The following is a 26,168-nucleotide window of genomic DNA, read 5'->3' as shown; positions in this document are numbered from 1 at the left end:
GGCGCAGGGGGCGGGCGCACCAAAGCGGCAGCCTAGGGCTGGGCGCAGGCGCACCAAAGCGGCAGCCTAGGGCTGGGCGCAGGGGGCGGGCGCACCAAAGCGGCAGCCTAGGGCTGGGCGCAGGCGCACCGAAGCGGCAGCCTAGGGCTGGGCGCAGGGGAGGGGCGCACCGAAGCGGCAGCCTAGGGCTGGGCGCAGGGGGCGGGCTCACTGAAGCGGCAGCCTAGGGCTGGGCGCAGGGGACGGGCGCACCGAAGCGACAGCCTAGGGCTGGGCGCAGGGGAGGGGCGCACCGAAGCGGCAGCCTAGGGCTGGGCGCAGGGGAGGGGCGCACCGAAGCGGCAGCCTAGGGCTGGGCGCAGGGGGCGGGCTCACCGAAGCGGCAGCCTAGGGCTGGGCGCAGGGGACGGGCGCACCGAAGCGACAGCCTAGGGCTGGGCGCAGGGGAGGGGCGCACCGAAGCGGCAGCCTAGGGCTGGGCGCAGGGGAGGGGCGCACCGAAGCGGCAGCCTAGGGCTGGGCGCAGGGGAGGGGCGCACCGAAGCGGCAGCCTAGGGCTGGGCGCAGGGGAGGGGCGCACCGAAGCGGCAGCCTAGGGCTGGGCGCAGGGGAGGGGCGCACCGAAGCGGCAGCCTAGGGGAGGGGCGCACCGAAGCGGCAGCCTAGGGCTGGGCGCAGGGGGCGGGCGCACCGAAGCGGCAGCCTAGGGCTGGGCGCAGGGGGCGGGCGCACCGAAGCGGCAGCCTAGGGCTGGGCGCAGGGGGCGGGCGCACCGAAGCGGCAGCCTAGGGCTGGGCGCAGGGGGCGGGCGCACCGAAGCGGCAGCCTAGGGCTGGGCGCAGGGGAGGGGCGCACGGAAGCGGCAGCCTAGGGCTGGGCGCAGGGGAGGGGCGCACGGAAGCGGCAGCCTAGGGCTGGGCGCAGGGGAGGGGCGCACGGAAGCGGCAGCCTAGGGCTGGGCGCAGGGGGCGGGCGCACCGAAGCGGCAGCCTAGGGCTGGGCGCAGGGGAGGGGCGCACCGAAGCGGCAGCCTAGGGCTGGGCGCAGGGGAGGGGCGCACGGAAGCGGCAGCCTAGGGCTGGGCGCAGGGGAGGGGCGCACGGAAGCGGCAGCCTAGGGCTGGTCGCAGGGGAGGGGCGCACGGAAGCGGCAGCCTAGGGCTGGGCGCAGGGGGCGGGCGCACCGAAGCGGCAGCCTAGGGCTGGGCGCAGGGGGCGGGCGCACGGAAGCGGCAGCCTAGGGCTGGGTGCAGGGGAAGGGCGCACGGAAGCGGCAGCCTAGGGCTGGGCGCAGGGGGCGGGCGCACGGAAGCGGCAGCCTAGGGCTGGGCACAGGGGAGGGGCGCACGGAAGCGGCAGCCTAGGGCTGGGCGCAGGGGACGGGCGCACGGAAGCGGCAGCCTAGGGCTGGGCGCAGGGGACGGGCGCACGGAAGCGGCAGCCTAGGGCTGGGCGCAGGGGACGGGCGCACGGAAGCGGCAGCCTAGGGCTGGGCGCAGGAGAGGGGCGCACGGAAGCGGCAGCCTAGGGCTGGGCGCAGGGGAGGGGCGCACGGAAGCGGCAGCCTAGGGCTGGGCGCAGGGGGGGGGCGCACGGAAGCGGCAGCCTAGGGCTGGGCGCAGGGGGCGGGCGCACGGAAGCGGCAGCCTAGGGCTGGGCGCAGGGGGCGGGCGCACCGAAGCGGCAGCCTAGGGCTGGGCGCAGGGGGCGGGCGCACGGAAGCGGCAGCCTAGGGCTGGGTGCAGGGGAATGAGTGCACTTTACGCTTAAGGAATAAGCTACAGATCTCATCATTAGATCACTGCAGATTTGTATTTCTCACCGGCTGTTACAACTAGAAAGCTACAGTCAAGACAAAGAAAGAAAACTTGTAGAAACTGTATGACATGAATGATGGTGGCTCTGCCATACTGAAATAGACGGGGAGGGCACTCATGTTCCTGCACGTAGAAGGACAGCCTAGGATGGCACAGCTTGACTGGGAAACTGGTCCTGGCAGGGAGTCAGAATGACAGATATACTGAGGAGGTGGCACAGCAGAAGCAGAACAGAACGTCTCCTGGAATCCAATCAGAAATCTCCACCCTGACTTTTCACCTACATGCAAATATTCAGCTATCAGGACATCTCTGTCCCATGCACAATAATGACAGGGTGTAAGGGTTAATATGTAACTATAGATAGAGATTTAGAGAACAGTTGGGATCAGTTGTACCCCAGAACAGAAGCTGCTCCAAGCTCACCAGCCACGTAACAGCCATCAGAGGTTTACTGGTGCCTCTGGGTTACAGCTTTAGTTCCAATGTCTGAAGTCAGGCAATGGTCCGCCTTCTACGTATCCCCTAAATGTCCTTTTCCAGATGTTTTACAGCTACACTGCAGGCAAAGGAGATGGACAATGCAGACATTGGGTGCAGCTTTGTCAGAAGCATGTTATTTTGTTCAATTGCAGGAATAATATTTTTTTTTTTATATATTTGGAAAGTGGGGGCTGGAACACAGGTTCCTGGCACAACTACTAGAAGATGTTTTGGGAGTAACAGGTTATAAATTCATGTCCTATTGCAGATATGGTTATTTCTGAAGCTGGGGACCAAGAGATACAGCATATAGGTATTACACAGTGATTGTGCATGGCTTATGTTACTAACTGCAATACCTGAAGAAGTCACGCTACTATCCTCTGCAAACACATGGCTGTCCCCCGGGGCCAATGCCCGTGTCCCACACTTACCAGCCCTTCCCTGATTCACCTCTCACATCAGCTATTTATATAGCGCCACTAATTCCGCAGCACTGTACAGAAAACACACTCGCATCAGTCCCTGCCCCAAAGGAGCATTGACAAGAGTGAATTTACCTCCTTGTGGGAATCCTTGTGAGCCTCTAGTGTCTTCATGATCGTCAGCTCAGCATAATTTTTAAACCTGGCTGGTTGGTTCCGCAGGATTTCACGTAGTACTCTTAATGCTAAGGCTCGAATTGCATGCTGGGAAATGAAAGAGTGACAACAATGCTCAATGGTTCTAGAAACAACAAACCATCACACATCACCCAGAGGCAGCTACATTATAGAAGAGCAATAGTGAAAGATTGGAAAACCCATCACAAATATTGTTTAAACTTAAGGTGAAATGTGAGATTAAAATGCCAGTAAATTTAAATGAAATCTGGCAAAAAATTCCTATGCCGGACATTTCCTATTCAGATGAGTACAACCTACAGCCAATGTCATTCCATAGACTTATAGACAGGAAGTTTGCTGTGCTGAGGTATAATATCTTCCTGCAGAACAGCAGCTTCATTTCTGAGGAGCTTCTAAACATATGTATTTAAAAAAGTTACCAGTAACTTTCATATAAAGAGCTCTTTAGAAACCAATGAGAGGGCCCTCATAACGCCTCTTGTGGTCCAATCTATTTTTTGGAGTGACAGTGTAACTTGTGTTGGGAACGGGAACGCAATTTACCGGTACTTAACACAAGTGACTGATTTTCACGTTATTAAAAGACGAAGATCTTACATCTTTGTCGCCCAGAGTCTCCAGCAAGAGGAGGAGGATGGTTTTGAAGTGTTCCTCCCAAACACCAAGGTTGTCTTCTCGCGTTATCTTCAGCAACTCGCAAAGGGCTCCTTTCCTCTCCTCCACCCGTTCGTTGTGATTGGACAGTTCCTTTAAAAGGTCGGCGACCAGGTCAGAGTGGTCAATGGGAACTGAAAGACGCAAGAGGTGCAAAACATTATGCGAGAGTGAAAGCAAACCTTATAGAACTAAAAACAACCTGCTACAAAGGTGGGGTCATTGGAAGTAGAGGAAACTGGAGCCAACGAACCATCACGCAACTGGTCCATGTCATCATCAAAAACAGCTTCCTTCAGAGCAGTCTTGTCATAGTTATTTATGGAGTCAGAGTACGGGTAGGGGTTGTATTCTCGTCCTCGTGGTCCGCTAAAAGCACGAGGTGGTTGAGTGTTTAGCAAGGAAGTCTTGTTATCCAGTGCCATCCGTCCTCCTTCCACCATATCAGATCCTCCACGGAGGTCACTGACAGGAGACGCCATTCCAGCTTCCCGGGAGACCTGTAGTGAAGATGAACCAAATATGAAAACCAAACTTCTAAGGCTTTGAGTGGGGTTGTAGTCAGCTAATAAAACAATGGTCAATAAGTAACTGACATTAGCAGCAAATCATGAACATTCTACGTAATCTGCAACATGTGCCGCTGGTTCTCCGATGTAATAATGCATATACCTAATGGTGGCTGGCATGAAATTATTTATGGGAAGAATACCAGATAATGGCCATACAATATAAATATCTACAATTAAATTCATAATTGTAAACAAAATGAAAACAAAAAAATTCCCGGTGAAGTTGAATCACCGCAAAAAATGTAAAAAAAAATAAATTTAAATTAACAAGAGCATCGTGTATCGATTTAAAAACTGATGCAGCCTGTGTGTTTTATCTCTAAAAACCAAAAATCACTGCAAAGCATTGCTGTTCTAGTTTTGGACCATGCCTACAATGACACGTCAGTAGTGCTCAGCTTGTTTTATAGCATCTAGGTGAATCTCCTAATATTGACATAAGACAGTGGAGTGTATTCTACATTGTGTGGGGTATTTTTCGCTTACACAATATGGCAGTTGCGTGTCCATATATTAGAAGGGGTCACCAGAATGCATATGATGGCTGGTGGGAGGACTGGTCTTATACAATATATATGCACAGCGCCATCATAACGAATAATTGTTGAAACCTGCTTTATGAATATATAGTAGCGCGTCTGTCTATGTCGCCTCTGGCAGCAGCAATATTATAGTAGTCTGTACAGATATGTTACCATTTGTAATAACTCTCTTACCAGGTCACCGTCCTTCCTTCCATCCCGTTTAACAGGCTCGTTAAGATCTTCTTGGCTGCGGAAGCTAAATTTCTCAATGGCTTCAGTGACGCCACGAAGGGAGCTGTAGATTTCATCGGAATTCAGGTTTTCAGTGTCGTAATCCAGCAAACTGCAGGTAAAACACCAGGATGCTTACAATAGGCACAAATACATGATCCTACTTGGCTTCACTATGCTGGGGATGCTGCTAATAGCAGGATGAAGTGATTAGTCCAACCCAGCACAAGTACTATACTGTATTCAGTAACACTGCGCTTTATGAGTCCATACATCACTGCATGGCTGGACGCTGCACACAGAAATGAGTATAAATCTATGAAATGAAACTTCAGTGAAAGAGATAAACAACCGATCTACCCAAATACTGGACTTTTACAAATGAAAAAGAATTAAAGATCAAGTACAAGTCAGTATGAAGGAACTTTCTGCATTACACTGGGAGAAGAATCTCACACCACACTACTCCACTATGGCAGCCCCCAGCCTGCCGGTACACACCCTACCCCACTATGGCAGCCCACAGCCTGCCGGTACACACCCTACCCCACTATGGCAGCCCACAGCCTGGCAGTACACACCCTACTCCACTATGGCAGCCCCCAGCCTGACGGTACACACCCTACTGCACTATGGCAGCCCCCAGCCTGCCAGTACACACCCTACTGCACTTTGGCAGCCCCCAGCCTGCCAGTACACAGCCTACTGCACTATGGCAGCCCCCAGCCTGCCTGTACACAGCCTACTGCACTATGGCAGCCCCCAGCCTGCCGGTACACAGCCTACTGCACTATGGTAGCCCCCAGCCTGCCTGTACACAGCCTACTCCACTATGGCAGCCCCCAGCCTGCCGGTACACAGCCTACTGCACTATGGTAGCCCCCAGCCTGCCAGTACACACCCTACTGCACTATGGCAGCCCCCAGCCTGCCAGTACACACCCTACTGCACTTTGGCAGCCCCCAGCCTGCCAGTACACACCCTACTGCACTTTGGCAGCCCCCAGCCTTCCGGTACACAGCCTACTCCACTATGGCAGCCCCCAGCCTGCCGGTACACAGCCTACTCCACTATGGCAGCCCCCAGCCTGCCGGTACACAGCCTACTGCACTATGGCAGCCCCCAGCCTGCCGGTACACAGCCTACTGCACTATGGCAGCCCCCAGCCTGCCTGTACACAACCTACTCCACTATGGCAGCCCCCAGCCTGCCGGTACACAGCCTACTGCACTATGGTAGCCCCCAGCCTGCCTGTACACAGCCTACTCCACTATGGCAGCCCCCAGCCTGCCTGTACACAGCCTACTCCACTATGGCAGCCCCCAGCCTGCCTGTACACAGCCTACTCCACTATGGCAGCCCCCAGCCTGCCTGTACACAGCCTACTGCACTATGGTAGCCCCCAGCCTGCCTGTACACAGCCTACTCCACTATGGCAGCCCCCAGCCTGCCGGTACACAGCCTACTGTACTATGGCAGCCCCGAGCCTGCCTGTACACAGCCTACTGCACTATGGCAGCCCCCAGCCTGCCGGTACACACCCAGTTTATTGTACACTGTAACTGAAAATATTTTTATGTAAATATACAAGAAAAATCCACCATTTCTGTGAAGGATAAGCTCAATAAGTTGGGTGTTTTCTTATTTTTATAAAGGGGTATATTTACTTCAAATCTCTGCTTCTGTAAATTGACATCTTGTGATGAGAGAAGTGAACAAACATGTATTGGGACCAGAAGCATCACCATATTGTATCTGGTTAATGTTTAATAAGGGTAATATTCTGTACACACAGTGAACAATATGAAGTCTTCCCAACCATATGCTGGTTCGTTGACTCTGGCTTCATAGAAATGCATGACAAAATACAAGAAGCACCTATTGAAAGCTAGGTGTACTAATCAAACCCGCAACAATGGAAATAATCATGGTTTTGCATGAGTGCAAGCTGACATGAGTCAACAGCTTCTGAGGACTAGAACAATTGAAAACAATAAACCCACCTAAATATATATGAAATAACTTAAGTGTTTATATGTAACTAGTTCTGTCCTGCTACCACCCTGTCCCTGCTGGTGTTGTAAACATACATTTAAATACTGCTAGTCAGGAGGGCCATGCTTCTCTATCTTGCAGAAGCCCAAATCTGGGAAAAGCCTGCAGCCTCCTTAGTAACAGAAATGCTCTGTATAGATCATCAGTGGATCCACAAAAGAGTAATGCACAGTGCTTCATAGTAAGCATTATTTTTTATTTTAGCCTTTGGTCCTATGTTAACAATACTTTAGACATTGTTCAAAAGCTGTCAACTGTAAGTTTCTGATGAAGATGAAAAAATAAACTGAAAATATACTTTGGGTGAATAAATGAAATAAACTGCTGTGGTTTCCAAGAAGTAATATGGGTGAAGGAACAAGATAGTCTGGCCCTATTGCTTTAATGAACAGTACAATTCCTTTTTTTTTTTGCTTAAAACATAGCAGCGACCATTAATACCGTGCAGTGTACCAGTGGGCACAGGATGATACCCAAGGGACCGGTGAACAGGGTGTCACAATATTATTCCATTTACTATGTCACGTAATGTAAGTACAGGTAGAGATTTTTAAAGGCGACATCTATACAATGCAATGTACTGTTTTTCTTTGAAAACACTATTATTACAGAAGAGCGATTACAGTATCACTTTTAAGGTGATTATGGTCAGAATTAAAACTAGAAGCTAATGTGAGTCCGTATCCAACAGGTGACATATATGTATGACATATATATGCTGGCTGTATGAGGCTACCATTACCTTTGAGACTAGTACCCCAACGTACCCGCTGCCTTTCTGAGGCGTACCTTCCTGCTGCTCACATTTACACACACCAGTCCCCAAACCGGACAGAAACCACTTTGTGAAGTGGATGACTTATATAAACAAATATTACGTTATCTTCCTCTGTATACACATTCTGCAAGTTTGGGTGCTTGTGTTCTACATCTTGACCTGTAGGTTTATTTCCAAACAAAAAACCAACCGACGCAATAAAAGGAAGGACATCAATTTGTCACGCAAGTGTGTTAAAGTATAACTGCATTACTAAACAACGGACAGAAGCGGCTATTGTGCAGTATGTGCGAGCACAGACAATTCCTTGTTACTGTAAAGGAAAAAAGAAAGAAGAAAATACAGCGTTGCAGAGACTTCTGTCTGCCCTCCAGCCAGCTGCCCCCGGAGGAGAGGGGGGACCAGGGAAAGGTGAGGGGTAGGAGAGAGAGGTGGGCAACGCTGTAAGTTTATGCTTTCTCCGAAAAAAAAGGGATATTACACTGAAAAATGTCTTATTCTGACCACAAATAATATATTAAAATACATATAAGGTGCGCTCAAGGTCACTAGCTCACTCATCAAGCTCGCCCTTGGCTGTATGTTTAATCTAAGAGCTGGGGCTGTTCCAGGTTGTATCATGTGCAATAAATCATCAAATCATTACAAAAGGAATTTATTTCAGACATTAAAGCATAAAGAGAACACAATTATATAGTAATCAAAATAAAAAATATTAACTTACAACTTAAAATACAGGGGACACATGTTTATATTTGTGTGTTTATTATACATCATCATTATGTATTAGGAGGCCTCGAAATGTTGGATGAACCCCCTGGGGGAGAGCGGGAACTCACAAAGCTGGCTCACAGGTTTTGCATTTTCCTATGTTTATTGTGAACACAGGTTCAAAATACCAGACAAGTTCACAATCACACATATCTTGGTCACATTGCAAGTGTTGGATACCAGCAATATAAATGTATATATTTAATGGTTCCTGTAACCAGAAGACATTTATGGATACATTACACTGCACTAGTAACCATGCAGATATAGCACTAAGGGTTACAGGGGTCTGAAATGAGTAAGGTGGTGATCACAACATTTTCTTTATAACCTTTAAAAATAAATGGATCCTGTGCATGTCTGGTACTTTCATTCTTATTTTTAATACAAAAGTGGTAAATGGGGGAAACTCTCATTAATAAGCTGCGACGGGCCGACAATGACCATGCCAGCCTGTCGCAGCTGAAGGTGCTGCAAGGACGTTACGTGTATACGGCAGGTTGAGCGCCCGTGATCCCATCTCCTAAACTTACAGCCAGGTGGCTACAAGCAGAGGAATGGGGAAGACTCACACAATGTGACTGAAAGACGGGCAGGTATGGGTAAAGGTGGCAGATATCAGATGAATGAGAATAGGATTTAGGGGCCCCTAACTGAAGAGCTACCAGTCGCTTTAACATTTAGTTTGATCACGTCAGTACACAAGGGTGTTGCGTGTGGTTATGTTTGTCCATGCAGACCGCCTGCACAGCGCACATAAAATAGAGCAGTCACTGAGATGGTTGGTACCGATGCCAAGATCGCCACCTCCATTTTCTCTGTATGACGTACTAATTCCCACTGTGCCAAGAACACACGTCGGCATATTATGTGGACAGACTGCGCTACATTCAGCGCACAGGGCATGAGGTCAATGTGCGTCTAGACAGAAGATTCTTATTGTGATCCTATCACTAGGTGTCACTCATTACAACGCTGTTTTCCATGATTAGGAGAGAACACTACAGACATAACTCATTTATCCTCATGTTCTCCTTATGTACAATTGTGCCCTTACAGTAATACATCTTGTACTATTCGTGTTTGGGTGATCACCTTGTGTTTAGAAACATCCTATCACACAAGCGCCTCATTATGAACAGACACCCGCCCTGCAGCTCCCACCCATTATTCTTCATTCTACTTCCAGATACACTGACAGTAGGGACATGCTGGTACATGTAGTTCTACAACCGCCATGAGGTCAAATTTGTGCAGTAAAATGTATCCCTGTTGTATGAAAACGACAGACCTGGTCAAATACCTTTTACTAAATAACAAGTATCAATAAATCATGACCGCCATAAACCGAACGTGTGTGTTGTATACATAGATTTATCATTATACACACACAGCGACAGTCAGGTGTTCGCACTACAGTAAACTACAGTGTAGAAGAAACCAGGGCTGGATCTCATTTCGCCACTTATTGCACATCACAGCCTACAGTTTGAAAACGTTACAGAAAATTAATAACCTGGAACCAACTATACACTAAAAAGACTAATTATTCAACTGGAAATAGCTCAGAGGATTCTCACTGAAGCTCTGGCTCCTTTATGTAGAACTGAGGCCTCCCTCATGACCTGGACAAGAGCTGCTCAGTGGAACGTATGTTCCCCCTTCTGGCAATCGTCATTCCATCCTGATATCAGGTTTATGGATTAGCTATTAAAATTTAGCAACTCTCAAATCTCTACTCTGGTTTCTGTTGCATTTCACATACAAGTATCAGCAACAACATTTGTAGCAAAGATGTTTCAAGGCAGAAGACATTTCCCCGTCTCTAATTATAGACAATGGTGCACTTACCACCACCTGCTGATTTCATCACAACACAGGGTCAAGGACACAAGATATAAAAAAAACCCTCTTTACCCTCACTTGGAATTTGCAATCACTTAACGATTCCTCATTACCTTGGGGAGAGACCACCATGAGAACAGTTGGTTGGAGATGTTAAAGGACTTGAGCGGCTGCTGGAGTGTCGGGAGGGGGTACGGCCCATGGTATTGCTTGGTGATCCCTACAGATAAAAACAGGAATTGGACACATTAAAAACAAATCTGTGATACACCTGCCCCCCCCCCCCCCCACCCCTCAATAACAATATCGGAGGTCGGGTTTGTTATGGTGAATGGGATCACACCATACAAAATAGGATATGGGAAAAATTCTTAATTCACAAATATAAGTATTTCAAAACATATAAACAGAGAAACAAATCACTGTGGTCAATGGGGACATCCCTTACTAAGACGAGTGATTACTTACTATATACACATATAGTGACAACAGACAAGAAGTTAATATACTCGTCCGGCTTGTTACATTTGCTTTGCGGAGCAGCTTCTGGTTATGTCTAAGGATTGGACCCTTACGGCCACATAACACAATCTATAAGCGTTATACACTGTGTGGACGTCTCACCATGCTGCTGTTGCTGGAATTCTTGAGATGGTTGTGCAGTAACTTTGTCGCACCATCCTGGAATGTTTTTGGCAAAGCTCCCAGTAACATGGTGAACTCCGGTGTGTTCAGTTCAAACAGAGAGATCAGGACAATCTGCGCTGCCTGTAATGACAGTATAGGTGGTCAACCCGGGGGAAATGTGGCATGGTGTAGGAAAGAACAAGCTCTGGAATACTGGTCATCCAGGATAATACAGGAGCCCGCTGAACTACAGGGAATGCATCTCTATAATCTACAACAGATCGAACTTACAGATATTGTTATACCATAGAAACAGGTCACCATACTGGGTTAGGTTTTCAGATTACTAATCAGTGATTCTTAAGGCTAGGTCTCAAGATAAAACGTCTTGAACATTTTTTACTAAAAACATATGGCAAGACATATAAAAGTAGTTACTATCCTGCAAGGGCCATGGATAACTGGGTGGGTTCAGGGCGGATTAGTGGCGAGTGTCTGGGGCTGACAGAACAGAAACAGCAATACAGTGAGCAGCAAGCACATGCAGTGAGGATGCAGTGATCACTTCCATACGCAGTCACTCAATCAGCCAACACCCCCACGTCACACAACTCTACAGAACTACAGATTCTTAGCATACAAAGACTGAACATGAGGCTGGACACCCCAACACCTTTAGAGGGAGCAGTAAAGTCTGCAACCTGCTCCAAAACAGAAATACCTCCTTACTGTCAAATGTTTGGGTGGAAGATTTATTTTGATCCAGTTTATACGGCATGTATATGAGTGACCCTGTCAGACTATTAGGTGAAACCAGTGCCATTTTGGAATGTGTCCTATGACCAGGCAGAGGCTGGTACAGTGAACCTGTCCCTCGATAAAGCCATTTTGGGTTGGTGTCTAATTCCTTAACCGATCTCGCTCTCTGTTACTAGGGGTTGAATAAATAATGTCACTCCTTGTACTATTTCTGCCATATAATATGGAGTTGTGGGAGCCGTCTCCCAATGCCCCCTGCCTTATAAGATGGGGGTTCTAATTAATGAGGTCCTAACTCTGATTAAGATATAGGATGCCCGGACAAGAGTGCCTGAATCTTGGCTCCTTTATGTTAGGAACATGAGGTTTTACTTGGAGTTCCTGGAGGGTGTGTGTGTATTGTAATTGTTACTCAGTCATAAAGTAGGCCGACGTATGTTCAGCAAATGTCCGTTTTAACACTCAGTATAAGGAAAAGTCATCTATCCACATTAACACCAAATCACGAAGAGATACAGAGTAACTGGTGGTTCGTTTTCCTCAAATTTTCTAATTCTCCTTTTAGAATTCCATTATTAACTATTGGCCAAGTATCTCTGCAGTCTGATAAGCTTATGAGAACAGGAAGAAACATTAGAGGAGGTCTCGCTTCCCCGGTTACCTTACATGATAACAGTCGTCATATGAACAGGCCCCCTGGAAATAAAAACTCAGTTTAAAAGGGATGATTCAGCAGAAACTGTAAGTGTACAGAATATGTTGGCAACGATCAGTGTAGCTTAATCCCCTGTACAGAGAAAGGATAACAGGTCAGGTTATAACGGTGAATTACAAACACTGTATCCAGGGCAGAGCGCCATAGAAACAGACAGACAGCGAGACGCACACAGCAGTTATAGTGTTAAGTAGCTGCTACAGGACACAGACACATGAGCACGTTGTATACATGATGTGATCATCCTGTTAGGATGTGCTGTAACCGGAGCGCAGAATAAGCCCCTGGCTCTTAGAACTTGTTATAATCCAAACTTATGGCCGCTGAAGGCAAGATCTGATTGTTACCGCTTTATAATATGGAGAGCTCAGCGACGGCTCATTGGTCAAAAGATGGAGGCGTGCGGTATCAATTTTAGGGTGCAGGGCCTACTTCCTGAGTAGTTAAAGGAGGTCTGATCAGATAAGTGCAACAGCGGTTACAGAGTTTATCTGATTTCAGAAAATACAACTAAGAAAATGGGACATACAATGAATGGCATATGTGATGGGCAGACAAGGAAGCAGCTATTTTCTCAATCTCTAGCCTGAATCTTGACAGGGACACCAAGGAGAATACTAGCCCCTAAGACTCCATGTTGTGCCCATTCTGTCATTAGTTGAGGGGGATCAGACCAAACTAATCAACTGTGGAGTGATCAATGTGAGGTCTAGGAGCCCTTGTGGTGATAACTGAGGGGATCAGAGAAGCTGACCATCTAGGTCCCTAGATGAAACCAACTACAACCAACATTACTCTAAGACTGAAATTCAGATTTATGAGATAACCTCCAATTCTTACTGGTAGAATTCTTATAAACTCTACCCTTCTAGAGGACTGAAGTAATACAGCGAACGTCAATCAATAGTTATAAATGCCGAAGGAGTTGAAAACACACATATGGGAGTAAATGAATGAGAATGGTTCATGAAAGGAAATGGGAGAGCCTGTTAAACCATTAAGGCATGAGGGGCGTGTGGAAACGATGGTTATATAAATCTTCTTGATCCCGGCTATTATGTGTTGTGCCTCCTTATGCAGATCTACCCACGGACTTACTGTATACAAGGATACTGAAGATGGCCACATGGAGGACCACTGACAGCTAGTGAGATACACCTAGGTGTGCAAATTACAAAATATCCTTTCAGATTAAATCAGTTTGTGTTTAATGTTTCAGTCTCCTTCAGTCTATCCAGCGCTTATGTCGGATACATCTACGTAGATCTCAGTACAATATGACTTTAGGGCTGAGGAATCCTAGCTGGTCAGCGGCATCAGAGATCAGATGGGTTATTAAGACACGCAGGGTACACACATCAAGTGCAGTCTTGTGGTTAGTGCACACGACTACCTGTTTACACCTCTCTTCCAGGTTTCCCTCAGGCCTGGAGGATGCTGTGTTGGGTCTGGCTGCAGGGTCATCACACACCCAGTTATGCAGGGTCTGGGTTTCATAAGACGGCCGTGCAGAGAACCATTTCAGGAGGAAGAACCAACCGTTAGAAACAAAAACACACAAATCTGCTGCAGGGGTGTCTGATACACCTGACATTAAACACAGGGACAGAAATCACTGAAAATAGTTAGGACAAAACTAGGAGTATTCGTCCATACCTGGAGGGTCAATGTCAGTAAAACCAGAGTGACTTCCATTCCCCTTCCTTGAGGACACAGGAGGACAAGGTCATGAAGAGGAGATGGGGGAACAGTCTAACTTGGGCGCACTATGTAAAGCAACGTTCTAATGAAATCAGACGTCACACTGACCATGCTTATTAGTGACTGTGCAACATACAATAGTAATGCAGCTGGGGTTTACTAGCATCTAGACACTGGAGAAACCAGATTCAGAAGGCCAGCAGTTTGGTAATGGTGGTGACCCATTCTTGTGTTACTGGTAGAGGGGAGAAGAGAGTTTCACATGAAAGTCGTACATTAAAGGTTTTCTGCAAGGCAAATATAAATACGCTTTCTTTTAAGAATGATTCAAAACTCTAGAACAGGCCTGGCCAACCTGTGATGAAACTACAAGCCTCAGCATGCTTTTCCTGCCGATAGCTAGCAGGGTATGCTGGGAGTTGTAGTTTCACCACACATGGAGAGCCACAGATTGGCCAGCCCTGGTCTAGAAGATCAGGCGATAGAGATTAAAAGCTGTAAGATGACCTAAATGCAGGTGTGAATACCCAATATAAACAGAGGGTTCCTAGTCAACATTACAGCCATAAACAAGGAAGACTAGTTGTGGGATCATTGTGCCAAGAAGGGCTGGATTGTGAGTAAAGATTAAAAACTCCTTGTTTTTATGTGACCAAGGAAAACATTATTAAAACCTCACTTAACGTAATGCCTCCCATTAATGCACTGAAAACAAACACAAGTATTTTGGAAATAGACAGAAGAACACCAGGATCATTTTGTTCTGATGACGTCATGCCAAGCAGACAGCGGTAAGGCCAAGCGGGCAAAACAAAATTAGGTCACGGATGAACATACTGAGAAAGAGAAAAATCTAACATCCATTCAAAAAGAGATTCCCGAAAATGCTTTGTTGTGGCAGATGATTACATTTCCATAGTTCCCTGTCTGTGGAAATACATCACAATGAGTAAAGTAAGTGACCCAAGTGTAGCCATTGTCTCAAAATAAATCAGTGTTATCATTTAACCCAGGATAAAGGTCACTTTGTAAGAACTACTATTACTAATCATCAGCTCATCCAGCAAGATGGCTATAATGGCAGACGTCATGGACAAGTAGGTCTGTATAATGCAGGTATGTATAATGTAACACATCTTAGGATCAGTCTATAAATTGCCCCCTCATCGGCCCTAAGTTCTGCTCAGTGGTATCAAAGTCTGTATTCTACAGGAATGTTACCCCTTGTAGTCCTGTCTGGTGCACACTTTATAAATCCCCTTCCTTACAACATAGTGCTTTACATTTTGAGTCAACTCTATATTTGAATACGTTTTAGTAACCAGAATGAAATAAGTAATCTGTTCTCAGAAGTAGGAGGATATTAAACTAGTTGCACAAGCTGATTTGTAAGTTTTCTGTCCGGAGGCAAATTCCCAGCTTCTTGTGATTTATTATTTTCCTGAGTGCTAACTAGTGGAGCGCAGAGAGTGCGCCTGGAGGAAGCAATCATCATTACAGCCCTAAACCTAACGACTTCACAAACGTGCACACAAAACCTATTTCAGGCTAATGGAATCGAAGCTCATTACAGGATCAGTGTCGGTAGCAGATTAATAGGTATTTCTAATAAACTGCCCCCCCTGCAAGTCTCCACCTGGGACCGTGAACACAAGCTGAAAATGTGCAATATTCTGGAGCGTCAGCTGGTCAGTACATCACTATGATCACAGCAGTACATACAGATTGGTTCTAATGCTCTAAACGGCTGCTTTAGCCCTGTGGGTGTGTATCAATATTGTGATTGAATATTGCTATATACACATCTAATTAAAAGGTTTCCGAATCCTCTCAATGAACCTGTCATATACGAACACTGGCAAGTAACAACCCTACTAGCATATCACAATGTGCTCCTGTCAGGTAATAATGTTACTGGAGTACTGCAATGTGCTCCTCTCAGATAATATTATTTAAGTACTGCACTGTGTTCCTGTCAGGTAATAATATTACTGGAGTACTGCAATGTGTTCCTGTCAGGTAATAATATTACTGGTGTACTGCAATGTGCTCCTGTCAGGTAATAATGTTAGTGGAGTACTGCAATGTATTCCTGTCAGGTAATAATGTTACTGGAGTACTGCAATGTATTCCTGTCAGGTAATAATGTTACTGGAGTACTACAATGTATTCCTGTCAGGTAATAATGTTACTGGAGTACTACAATGTATTCCTGTCAGGTAATAATGTTACTGGAGTACTGCAATGTGCTCCTGTCAGGTAATAATGTTACTGGAGTACTGCAATGTATTCCAGTCAGGTAATAATGTTACTGGAGTACTACAATGTATTCCTGTCAGGTAATAATGTTACTGGAGTACTGCAATGTGCTCCACTCAGATAATATTATTTAAGTACTGCAATGTGTTCCTGTCAGGTAATAATGTTACTGGAGTACTGCAATGTGTTCCCTGTCAGGTAATAATGTTACTGGAGTACTACAATGTGTTCCTATCAGGTAATAATGTTACTGGAGTACTACAATGTGTTCCTATCAGGTAGTAATGTTACTGGAGTACTACAATGTGTTCCTATCAGGTAGTAATGTTACTGGAGTACTACAATGTGTTCCTATCAGGTAGTAATGTTACTGGAGTACTGCAATGTGCTCCACTCAGATAATATTATTTAAGTACTGCAATGTGTTCCCTGTCAGGTAATAATGTTACTGGAGTACTACAATGTGTTCCTATCAGGTAGTAATGTTACTGGAGTACTACAATGTGTTCCTATCAGGTAGTAATGTTACTGGAGTACTGCAATGTGCTCCTGTCCATTATTATTATTGGAGTACTACAATGTGTTCTTGTCAGGTAGTAATGTTACTGGAGTACTGCAATTTGCTCCTCTCAGATAATAATATTATTTTTAAGTACTGCATTATGTTCCTGTCACCTCTCGGATTATCTCTTCACCAAAGCGGGTGCCCTGAGGATGTAACAAATGGTATTTTTTGCTGCGGCTCCAGGGCTGGAGGACGGCCCAGGGTTATATCTGTAGGAGGCCGGGACATCGCCACGCTTGCTGTAATCTTTGGAGAACAGGTTTTGTAATGTCAGGCTCATGTTACTGACGCAGCAAGAAGCTATATTTGGGTGAAAAGTAAAAAAAAAAACAAAAAAAACTGGACTGTCACCATGTAAACATTATTTACAGTGATGAAAGGTAAATCACCTGGAAACCTTACTCTCCACGGGGCCCTATTGATGCAGCATCACTTAGTACTAAAACATCCCAATATCCACAATTACCTCTAGTGAAGGAGAACTCTACCAGTCAGGAGACCATACACACTAACAGTATAAAGTAAGACTGCGCGTGTCGTGCTCCAATGGTGTCTGGGAGCCGCAGGTTATGTTGGGTGCTGAAATAGTGGCAAAAAGCCCATATTACATCTTCCAGGAACTGGCCAGGCTTACAGGCGGCCCAGGCCTTGGTGACTACCAGATAGACACAGAAGAGTATCTGTTCTGTACGTCAGGAATCAGTCTGCACTGTCTAACCGGTCACGCGAGAGGTATATTTTATGACAGATACACACTGTTCCATACACTGTTTGTACAGCCGCACGCACATCATTTCAAACGGGGACTGGATTTTATGGCTCAGTAAAAGAATTGTAAAAACTACACAGATAAACTTCATGTGACAGAGGTGGAGTCCAGACACCCAGCTGGATGTGTTCAATCACATGGGACCAGATTACCTAAAGACAGGGTTATATCTATAGGAAGAGTGACCCTGCATGAAACACTTTATCCGACTGCAGCCTTCACATAATAAATGACCTAAGTCTTAGTTGTAGCCAACCTGTAAGGCCATATGGAAAATAGAGCAGATGTATAGACGTGTATAAAAATGCATGTACATACATATAAGGCCCAAACATGACCTAAATTACATAAAGCAGGTGAGAAGTTCATTAGGGAATTCAAGCAGCATTCCAATGGAAACACGAGGCGTGTTTTTTTTTTACATAAATCAGTAAGCTGTAAGAATCTTGGTATTAAACATTTTTCTTGGTTGTTTCTTCAGACTGCTATTATTAATTTAGAATTCTGCAGGGTTTGTATAGTCGTGTGACTGCCATGGCAACCACAGTCACATGCAGTGAACAGAGGTGCCTTGGAACACCCCACTAAGCTCCTTCTCTCCCCTCTATCGAGGAGATAATGATATGTAGAAGGAGGTATCCTAAGAAATATGATGCAGATACATGCTTAAAGGTACTTTACTTTTTTTTTTTTTTTTTAAAAGAAAAATAAAATAAAGTTCTATGTGGGAATGCTTCTTTAAATGTCGTATAAGCACATAGCAAAGTATCAAACTGAAGAAAATTTTGAGCGTACATTCGGAATGACAGATTCTGGACATAACTTATTTCACTTGTGTGATGCACAGCAGTACTGTGTGTACCAGAGTGGTCTGCTCTGGGACAACATAACATTGGAAGAGTCACCTTCATATTATGTAAATGAACAATGGAGTCATTTAGGATGCGAGAATTGAAGCAGACAAACAAACATAATGAGTATCATAAAAGGTCTGCAAAGTGTCAGCATGATAATAAAGAGGAACAAGTAGGGGTTAAATAAACAATCTGTTGGTGAAGGTCCCATCGCACCAACGGACTCGTCAGAAGAATTATTTCCGGAATCAATGTGAAATTACGAGTGTGAGATTATGAAGCCCTGGTAAAGCAGAACGTTTTATTCCTTGCCATGGAATACATATTACCAAGTAATCGGGCAGCCAGACTCCACCTCACTTTGTACTCAATCACCTAGACCTGGCACGGAGACAAAGGTAAGCGAGAAATGCAGGAACAGACTGGGGTAAAAGGCAAAACTCACAAGTGGGTGGATCGCGAAGACAAATCAAAGAACTCACTCTGCTGTACAAGTCAGGACACATTCACTACTAGTATATGAATAAGCGGGTCCTTGAAAAGCTAATAAAAATAGCTCTTTACAAAACAAACAAAAAAACACCAAAAACGCTACAAGTCATGCTTGTCTCTGTATTTTAATTTAAAAACGCATGTCCGGCTTTTTCTGGGCTTACTGGAATAAATCCTGATCTGTGTAGAGAAAAGGCTGCTCTCATGACTAAAAGCTAAATAACTCTGACACACATAAAACTCATCCTGCAGCAGCTTTGTGTTGTGTACATATGGTCTTACAGGGCGAGAATTCTTCCGATAGTCATCTCTACCCCGCACCACTTACAGTTGTAAATCTTGCTGTATAGAAAGGGCAGGAGATACAGGGATATCAACAGGTTTATCTTGTGTGCTCACACTCTTATGTTGAATAGTCACCTCGCACCAGGTCACTGGCCCGGGGACACTAATGACACAAAACGCTAACAAAAAACCCATGGACAGGACAGGCTTCTACTTCCAGGAACGCAGAACAATACCCGGGACACTGCCTGGAAACTCTCCAGATAGTGGTCAGGTCACATGGCTGACCTGGTGCTGGACATAATGTAACCTCATCCAGAGGAAAGTGTATTGCTCCAGCTGTAGCAGTATCTGTACAAGAAAACTACCCACCTTGGGCAAATGTTTTGCGTACAGATAATTACATTTACATAGCAAAAGACAACTGTGGCGGATGATCAGAGTTTAAAAAAACCCCAAAAAACCAAGATTGTACAAAGAGGTTTCAAAGTAACCTGGAATTAGATATGAAGACGAAATGTAAAGAAACATTTTAAGTTAAATTGGCAATACAAGGTCAGAATCAGATACAGCTATCTCCTCACCCACACGCACACAAGCCTCACACATACGTGATACACGCGTACCTTTCTCACATCTGAGCTCTTTGGTTCAGTTGTCCAGGTGATGATTCTGGAAACGGCGAGACGTGTCTCGCTGGAGTTCACAAAATCCGTAGGGTCCATTTGCCGGGCGAGTGACTCAATGTACTTCAAAATCGCAACTTTCACCTGTGGGGGTCAAGACAGAATCTGGTTATAGTGACCAACACAAAAACTGTGAGCGGCTGCACATAGCCAATCATGGGGGTTAAGCAGCGGACTGGGAGGGGGGGGGGGTGTTATTTTGGCAGATGGAGATTACAAATAAAGTAAAATGATGTGTAGAGAATATGTCCTGCATTTGAAATTAGGTCTACCCTGTTTATAAGAGCTGTTGATACCAACCTTTAGGTTTGGCGTCTGTGTTTGATCCACAATGAACCTCATCAAAATGTTAAACTGCTGATCAAAAGGAAATGAATCCCTGGAGAGATAAATATGAATTGAATGTCAGACCAGAGAACAAATAAAAAGCATTCAACTATAGGTCAGCAATGATTGATATAACATGATGATTGAACACTACACTTTAAGAGCAATTCAATTAGACTGAATATCATACGACGGCCTTCAGAGAGTTGGTATAATGTTGGAATACACCGCATTGCAGAATCGGTTATCACCAAAATAGGCGGCACTTCTATACCATTATAAGCTGCACCTCCAAACAGACATTTGTTCTCTTTAGTCTAATGAAAATTAATGGCTTATATCAGTAAATAGGCCTCTCCGTGTCTTATTTCTATAGATCATCTATCACCAGATGTACATGTCCAGGACTGTTATAGTAATAATGAAACGCTAGAAATGTTCCTGGGACATCACAGAAAGTATTAGAACAGAATATTTCTATTTAATACAAATGTCATTTTTTCAGGTTAGAATTTCTTATCGGAATTGCGAGGTCAACTTTGCCCAAGTGGACCGTGAAATATTTAACAAGAACAAATAATGGTTTATATAGGATATAGGTACATTTACACAGCAAGTCAGCATCCAACCAGTGTGCACAATAAACTAGTCACTCTTACACTATAGGCAATGATTCAGAAACTCAAATAATATATAAAATAAACACACTGTGGCTTGAGTCTATTAAAAGACAATTCAGAGAAATTAGGCTCCGTGTACTGAACACTCCTCTTATATTTTTTGTATAAGATTGTATATTCTTCATTTATGGCCATGTCCATTTGAAAGCTCTATTTAGGCTAACAGGGAGACTTGGAGCAAAAATGACATTTCACCCTCCACTTCAGAAGATGACTTAGACTGACCATTTAATGAGTTGCTTTCTTTATCAGCAGACGTTTGTTATCATAACCGCTATTCAACTTGTTTTATTTTCTGTATATTTAAAATAAAGCAGTTAAAAAAATGCATAAACAGCTAAAAAGCTCAAACAAGCAGCAATAAAGCTTTACAAGGCTGAGGTAACATGTGTGACTCCAATTACAAACAGACAGTAAATGCCGCTGAATCTGATCAATGCCACGGTTTTATTTATCATTACAGCAGACGGCTAGGTGCAATCTTATCAGCCGCCTTGCTACTGCATCACAATTCGTTTTGAGCACACAAAGACAACATGTTTTTCTCCAGCTGCTGTGGTACCATGAGCATCCTGGCATATGTAGTCCCACAACAGCTTAGAGCACCACGTTTTCTAGAAAGCCATCTGGCATTTGTTTTTCTCTGGTGTTGCTAATCACGGCTTTATTCAATAACTAGATGTCCTCTACAAATCGGAAGCGTGTGATCATCGCTCTATAACCTGCGGGTACACAGATGTAACACCTCATTTACTTTAACAGATCAGAACTGCTGTCCTAGTCTTTGTCCAACCTGAGTGTGGACTTTCCATACTGTAATGGCCAATGTTCCAAATAAAACGCGTTGGGTACAAAGAACATCCTGTGCCAGTGTCGTCATCCTCATCTCACCTGGTCACGTCCAAGGCTTTCTGCACTTTGGCCTGCACAGAACCAAGCAGGTCAGCGCCCATCTTCTTCAGGAGCTGGGTGAGTAATATGAACAACCAGTCCTGCAGGTCATCCTTATGAATAATGACGAAATCCACCAGAGTTTCCAGGAACATACTGAACACCTAATTCAGGGAGTAAAGTTTGCGGTTGTTACTATCAAGTTATTACCATTCTAAATAAGAACATGTATTATAAAGGGATCAGACAGAATGATCTAAATCAGTGCTGGACAGATCCACAAAATGTTAACGGTGTCAAAGGTGCAACTTTTTCTGGATCTGGTCACAAAGTCATTAATATGTAACGAGATGTCCACATGACAGTGGAGTCCTTGTTATAGGCTGACCCGTATCTGGGGAGCACAATATACCGTATTTCCCCATGTATAGGACGCTCCACTGTATAAGACGCACCTATAAAAATCATGTGAAAAAATTGAGGATAAACATTATCCTCAATTTTTTCACAGAGTATTTGTGCAGCTTATACAGTGGAGAGACTACGCTATAGTGAATTCTGACTTACCCTAGTCAGATGCTTCCTCTGACTGGTAAAGTCTTCTGTCTTCTCTCTGTCTGATCCTGATGCTGGAAACCCGATTAAGGTCCTCTCTGCGATGTCCGGATGTCCTTTCAGGACCTTGACAATCCTTTCAGGACCTCAAGGTCCTGAAAGAATGCCTTTCAGGACCTTGTCAAGGTCCTGAAAGGACATCCGGACATCGCAGAGAGGACCTTAATCGGGTTTCCAGCATCAGGATCAGACAGAGAGAAGACTCTACCGGACAGAGGAGTCATCTGACAGGGTAAGTGCTACTACCCCTGTATAAGACGCACCCAGTTATTAGACCCAAAATTTTGGGGGAAAAGGTGCGTCTTATACATGGGGAAATACGGTAGTATTACTGGTTCAGCCTACCAAAAATATATGTCTGTCTGCATCCACACCGTGTGCAGGCGAAAAATTCACTTTTTATTTTAAGGACACGTTAGATATCCAAATAGTAAAATATAAAGTAGTAGGCCTAAGCCAAGCTGTGGTTCTCCAGGTGATGTGAAACTACAAGTCCCAGCAGGCCCTGACAGCTATCTGCTAGCTACCTACTGGCAACACATGCTGGGGCTTGTAGGTTCACAACACCTGGAGAGCCATAGGTTTGTCAGGCCTGATACAAAAGGATAAATCCACCCAAAAAATAAATTATTTTTGGCTGAAACAATAAAGTAAATAAAAGAAGAAAATGTCACTTGCATCTGCTATCCCGATATGGAAGGTCCCACAACACCTTTAACATCTGGGCAGGAGATCGTCTCTCCTACTCTGGTTGGACCCTTACATACCGCTAGCGGTGCCGTCACGGCCCCACACCAGGGGTTTCCCATTCATCTGAATGGACCCCGACAACACTGCTAGGAGCTCAGTAACCAGGAGCATCTCCTGCTCAGACCATTCCAGACATCACAGGACCCCCCGGATCTGAGGTTTGGGGGGGAGCAGGTGACGTTTTCATCTTTATTTTACAGATTTCCTAATTTCTTAGCTTTGGGTAAAAGCATTTTTCACTATAAACAAAGGCATCATTTTGATCCCTACAGTATAATTTTACTATAGAACCCACTTGTAGGCCAAATATATCACTGACACATCTGTGTCCTATAGAAAACGCTTTGTTAATGTTAAGATCTCTCCAAAGAAAAAAGTGACACATGGAGTAAAAAAAAAATAAAAAAATTTCATTCAAATATGATGTATAAAACAATAGAGCACTTTGATCAGAGGACAACAGAAAACATTTAACACCCCCCCCCCCCTCCCTGCAGCTTGAGATACCAGGGATCAAACCGTTGGGGTCACTGGCGACCCCGGAAGCAACCTGTGCGGTCATTGATTAGTTTCCTTCTGCTACATATCAGAGCTCACCCTAAAGGAAGCAGCTACATCGCTGTAACCAAAAGACAGCTCAGGGCGTCTGACACCAGAGTCTGCGCTAGCAGTCCCGGAAATAAAGTCACATTGAGCTCACAAGTCGATTACAGAAAAGGTGGGATTTTCAATCTGAAACAGTATAGGGACTGAATGAATAATGAATGGCCCCTACCCTGACCTCAATCATATTAGGGGCCACACACCGCTCATTAATATTATACATGTTTCTGACTATGTATGTGCTGCCCACTTACAGCTGTACGGTCATAACAATTTAGCAATACGGCCTGTAGATGGCGCTATGAAGAAAGGAGCATTCTTTAGAACAGAACATGATCCAATGTAATGCGGGGGCTGTAATATAATTATAATTGTTTATTTATAGATAGCTCAATGGGGCTGGTGACCTCCATTATACATAACCACAACCCAAACGCAGACACATGTTCTCCTTCATTACAATAATATAATGTTGCTCTCTGAAAGCACGTAAAACTGAAACTAAAAGTCTATGTTTAACCAACTCCAAGGAAACCCTGCTTCCACATCTGAAAAGAAGAAAAAAATAAATGAAAGGGGAGAGAGACAGACAACAACATAGAGACAGTAACGTGACTTACTCTCTGGGGTGTAATCCACAGCAATGCAGAGCATGCAATAAAACAAACCACACGTTAGTATTGTTCATGAATACGATGACAATTCCCCCCCTCTGTCCTGTCTGATCAGTCACTGCCTGTGTTACACCTGGATGTCTCATGTTTTACACTTTAAGGTAACATACATGGGAACCTATTAGTGACATTACCCAACAAAGCCTTTCTCCCCTCTCATCTTTCCCACTATAAAATATGGACCAGAATACACTAAACAGCTTAGTTTGAATTATTTCCTAGGATGTGTCTTATAGGAATACTGAACCTTGCTGGCCATTGATGTTCACTACATTTAACATACATTTAACAGAGTAAGATTTAATTTTCACAGGTTACATTAACATTTCACTAGTGTCACATCTGTAGACAATTGTTCAACAAACATAGTGAATGAATCTATAACAAGTGACGCTAAGAGACAGTCATGTGTCTGCAATAAGGCAACACTAGATACCGGCATATAATGGCTTACATTAAACCTAATGGTAAACATGTTATAGACAATATAACAGCTCATACAAAGATAGAAGAAGAAAGGATGGAAAACCTTGTGAAATGGGAGGGAAAGATGGAAGTGGGTAGGAGGTAGGGGTAGGTGGGGTGAAGTAAATCATCTCTGCCACTCTAACCAAGCTATATGCAGCCATACAGTTCATAAACAACGCAGCCTCTGAACAAAGCGCAGCCTACTCGCGCTACCCCCCCCCCCCCCCCCCGTTCTGACAAGGTGCAGCAAGCCATCGCCCCTCCCCCCGTAGCCTCCTGACAATGTGCAGCCCCCCTTGAAGTCACTGAAAGAGCGCAGCTAAAACATCTTCTTTAAGTGTAAGAGGTGACTAGTGAAGGCAGCACAGTGAGCTGTATTGGTTTAAAAAACTAATAATGGAGCAAATTTGCTGCTGCACAGCACAAGTATCCCTTATCTGAATCAGAGAATGAAAGAAACATGCCGGCAGCACAAAAGACAATGTGCAACATGCAAGTGCATGGGAGATGTATAAATATATTGTAGCCCAATACGGAATGGAAGTAAATCAAATGTGTAAAATATGCTAAATATTTGCATTTAAGAATTGTAAAACTAAAAAGCTCAGTTTGAAAGACAATGTGCTGCTTTATATGTATACATCTCCCCAAGACAGAGCCATGCTTGTGTAACACCACGTACCTTGCTGTGGGGATCCGCAAACATCCGAGTGAAAATCTCACACAATCTTTTCAGCTCCACGCGGCTGCAAGATAACAACACATATTACTGGGAGTCACATCCGCGGGGGGGGCGGACAGCCAGACACCACCGGCAGAAACATGTCAGAGTACAGACAAACCCAAAATATGTGTTGGCTTATGTGAAACAGTTATAGGGATCACTCAAGTAAATAATGGAGAAAAAAAAAAAAAAAATCACATTACATATGTCATATCACTGACATCGTGTCAATGTGGGGGAACATTTACATTATTACATTTAAATTTGCCAATGTGATTAGTAGTTTCATATAAAACGACTTGTACTTTAGGCTTCTCAAACCTTTAACAAATTAAATAAGTGGGAACTAGATGGCAAAACACAGTTATG

General features: G+C 44.7%; 1 protein-coding gene across 1 annotated transcript in view; it reads right to left on the bottom strand.

Moving 5' to 3' along the window:
- The window catches only part of CLASP1 (cytoplasmic linker associated protein 1), a 120,948-nt gene that overhangs the window by 9,573 nt on the left and 85,207 nt on the right, over positions 1-26,168 (bottom strand). Inside the window, exons 29-38 of the mRNA XM_075181141.1 lie at positions 25,758-25,821; positions 21,966-22,129; positions 20,368-20,446; positions 20,008-20,151; positions 10,980-11,123; positions 10,469-10,575; positions 4,868-5,018; positions 3,833-4,079; positions 3,523-3,713; positions 2,860-2,988 (exon numbers count right to left, since the gene is read on the bottom strand). Coding sequence (XP_075037242.1) covers positions 2,860-2,988; positions 3,523-3,713; positions 3,833-4,079; positions 4,868-5,018; positions 10,469-10,575; positions 10,980-11,123; positions 20,008-20,151; positions 20,368-20,446; positions 21,966-22,129; positions 25,758-25,821 — 1,420 coding nt within the window. The remainder of the gene's footprint in view (positions 1-2,859; positions 2,989-3,522; positions 3,714-3,832; positions 4,080-4,867; positions 5,019-10,468; positions 10,576-10,979; positions 11,124-20,007; positions 20,152-20,367; positions 20,447-21,965; positions 22,130-25,757; positions 25,822-26,168) is intronic.

This window comes from Mixophyes fleayi, chromosome 7, assembly GCF_038048845.1.
Source record: "Mixophyes fleayi isolate aMixFle1 chromosome 7, aMixFle1.hap1, whole genome shotgun sequence".
NCBI classification, from domain to species: Eukaryota; Metazoa; Chordata; class Amphibia; order Anura; family Limnodynastidae; genus Mixophyes; species Mixophyes fleayi.
The sequence above is the reverse complement of the archived record's forward strand: the minus strand, read 5'-3'. Positions and strand labels throughout refer to the sequence as shown.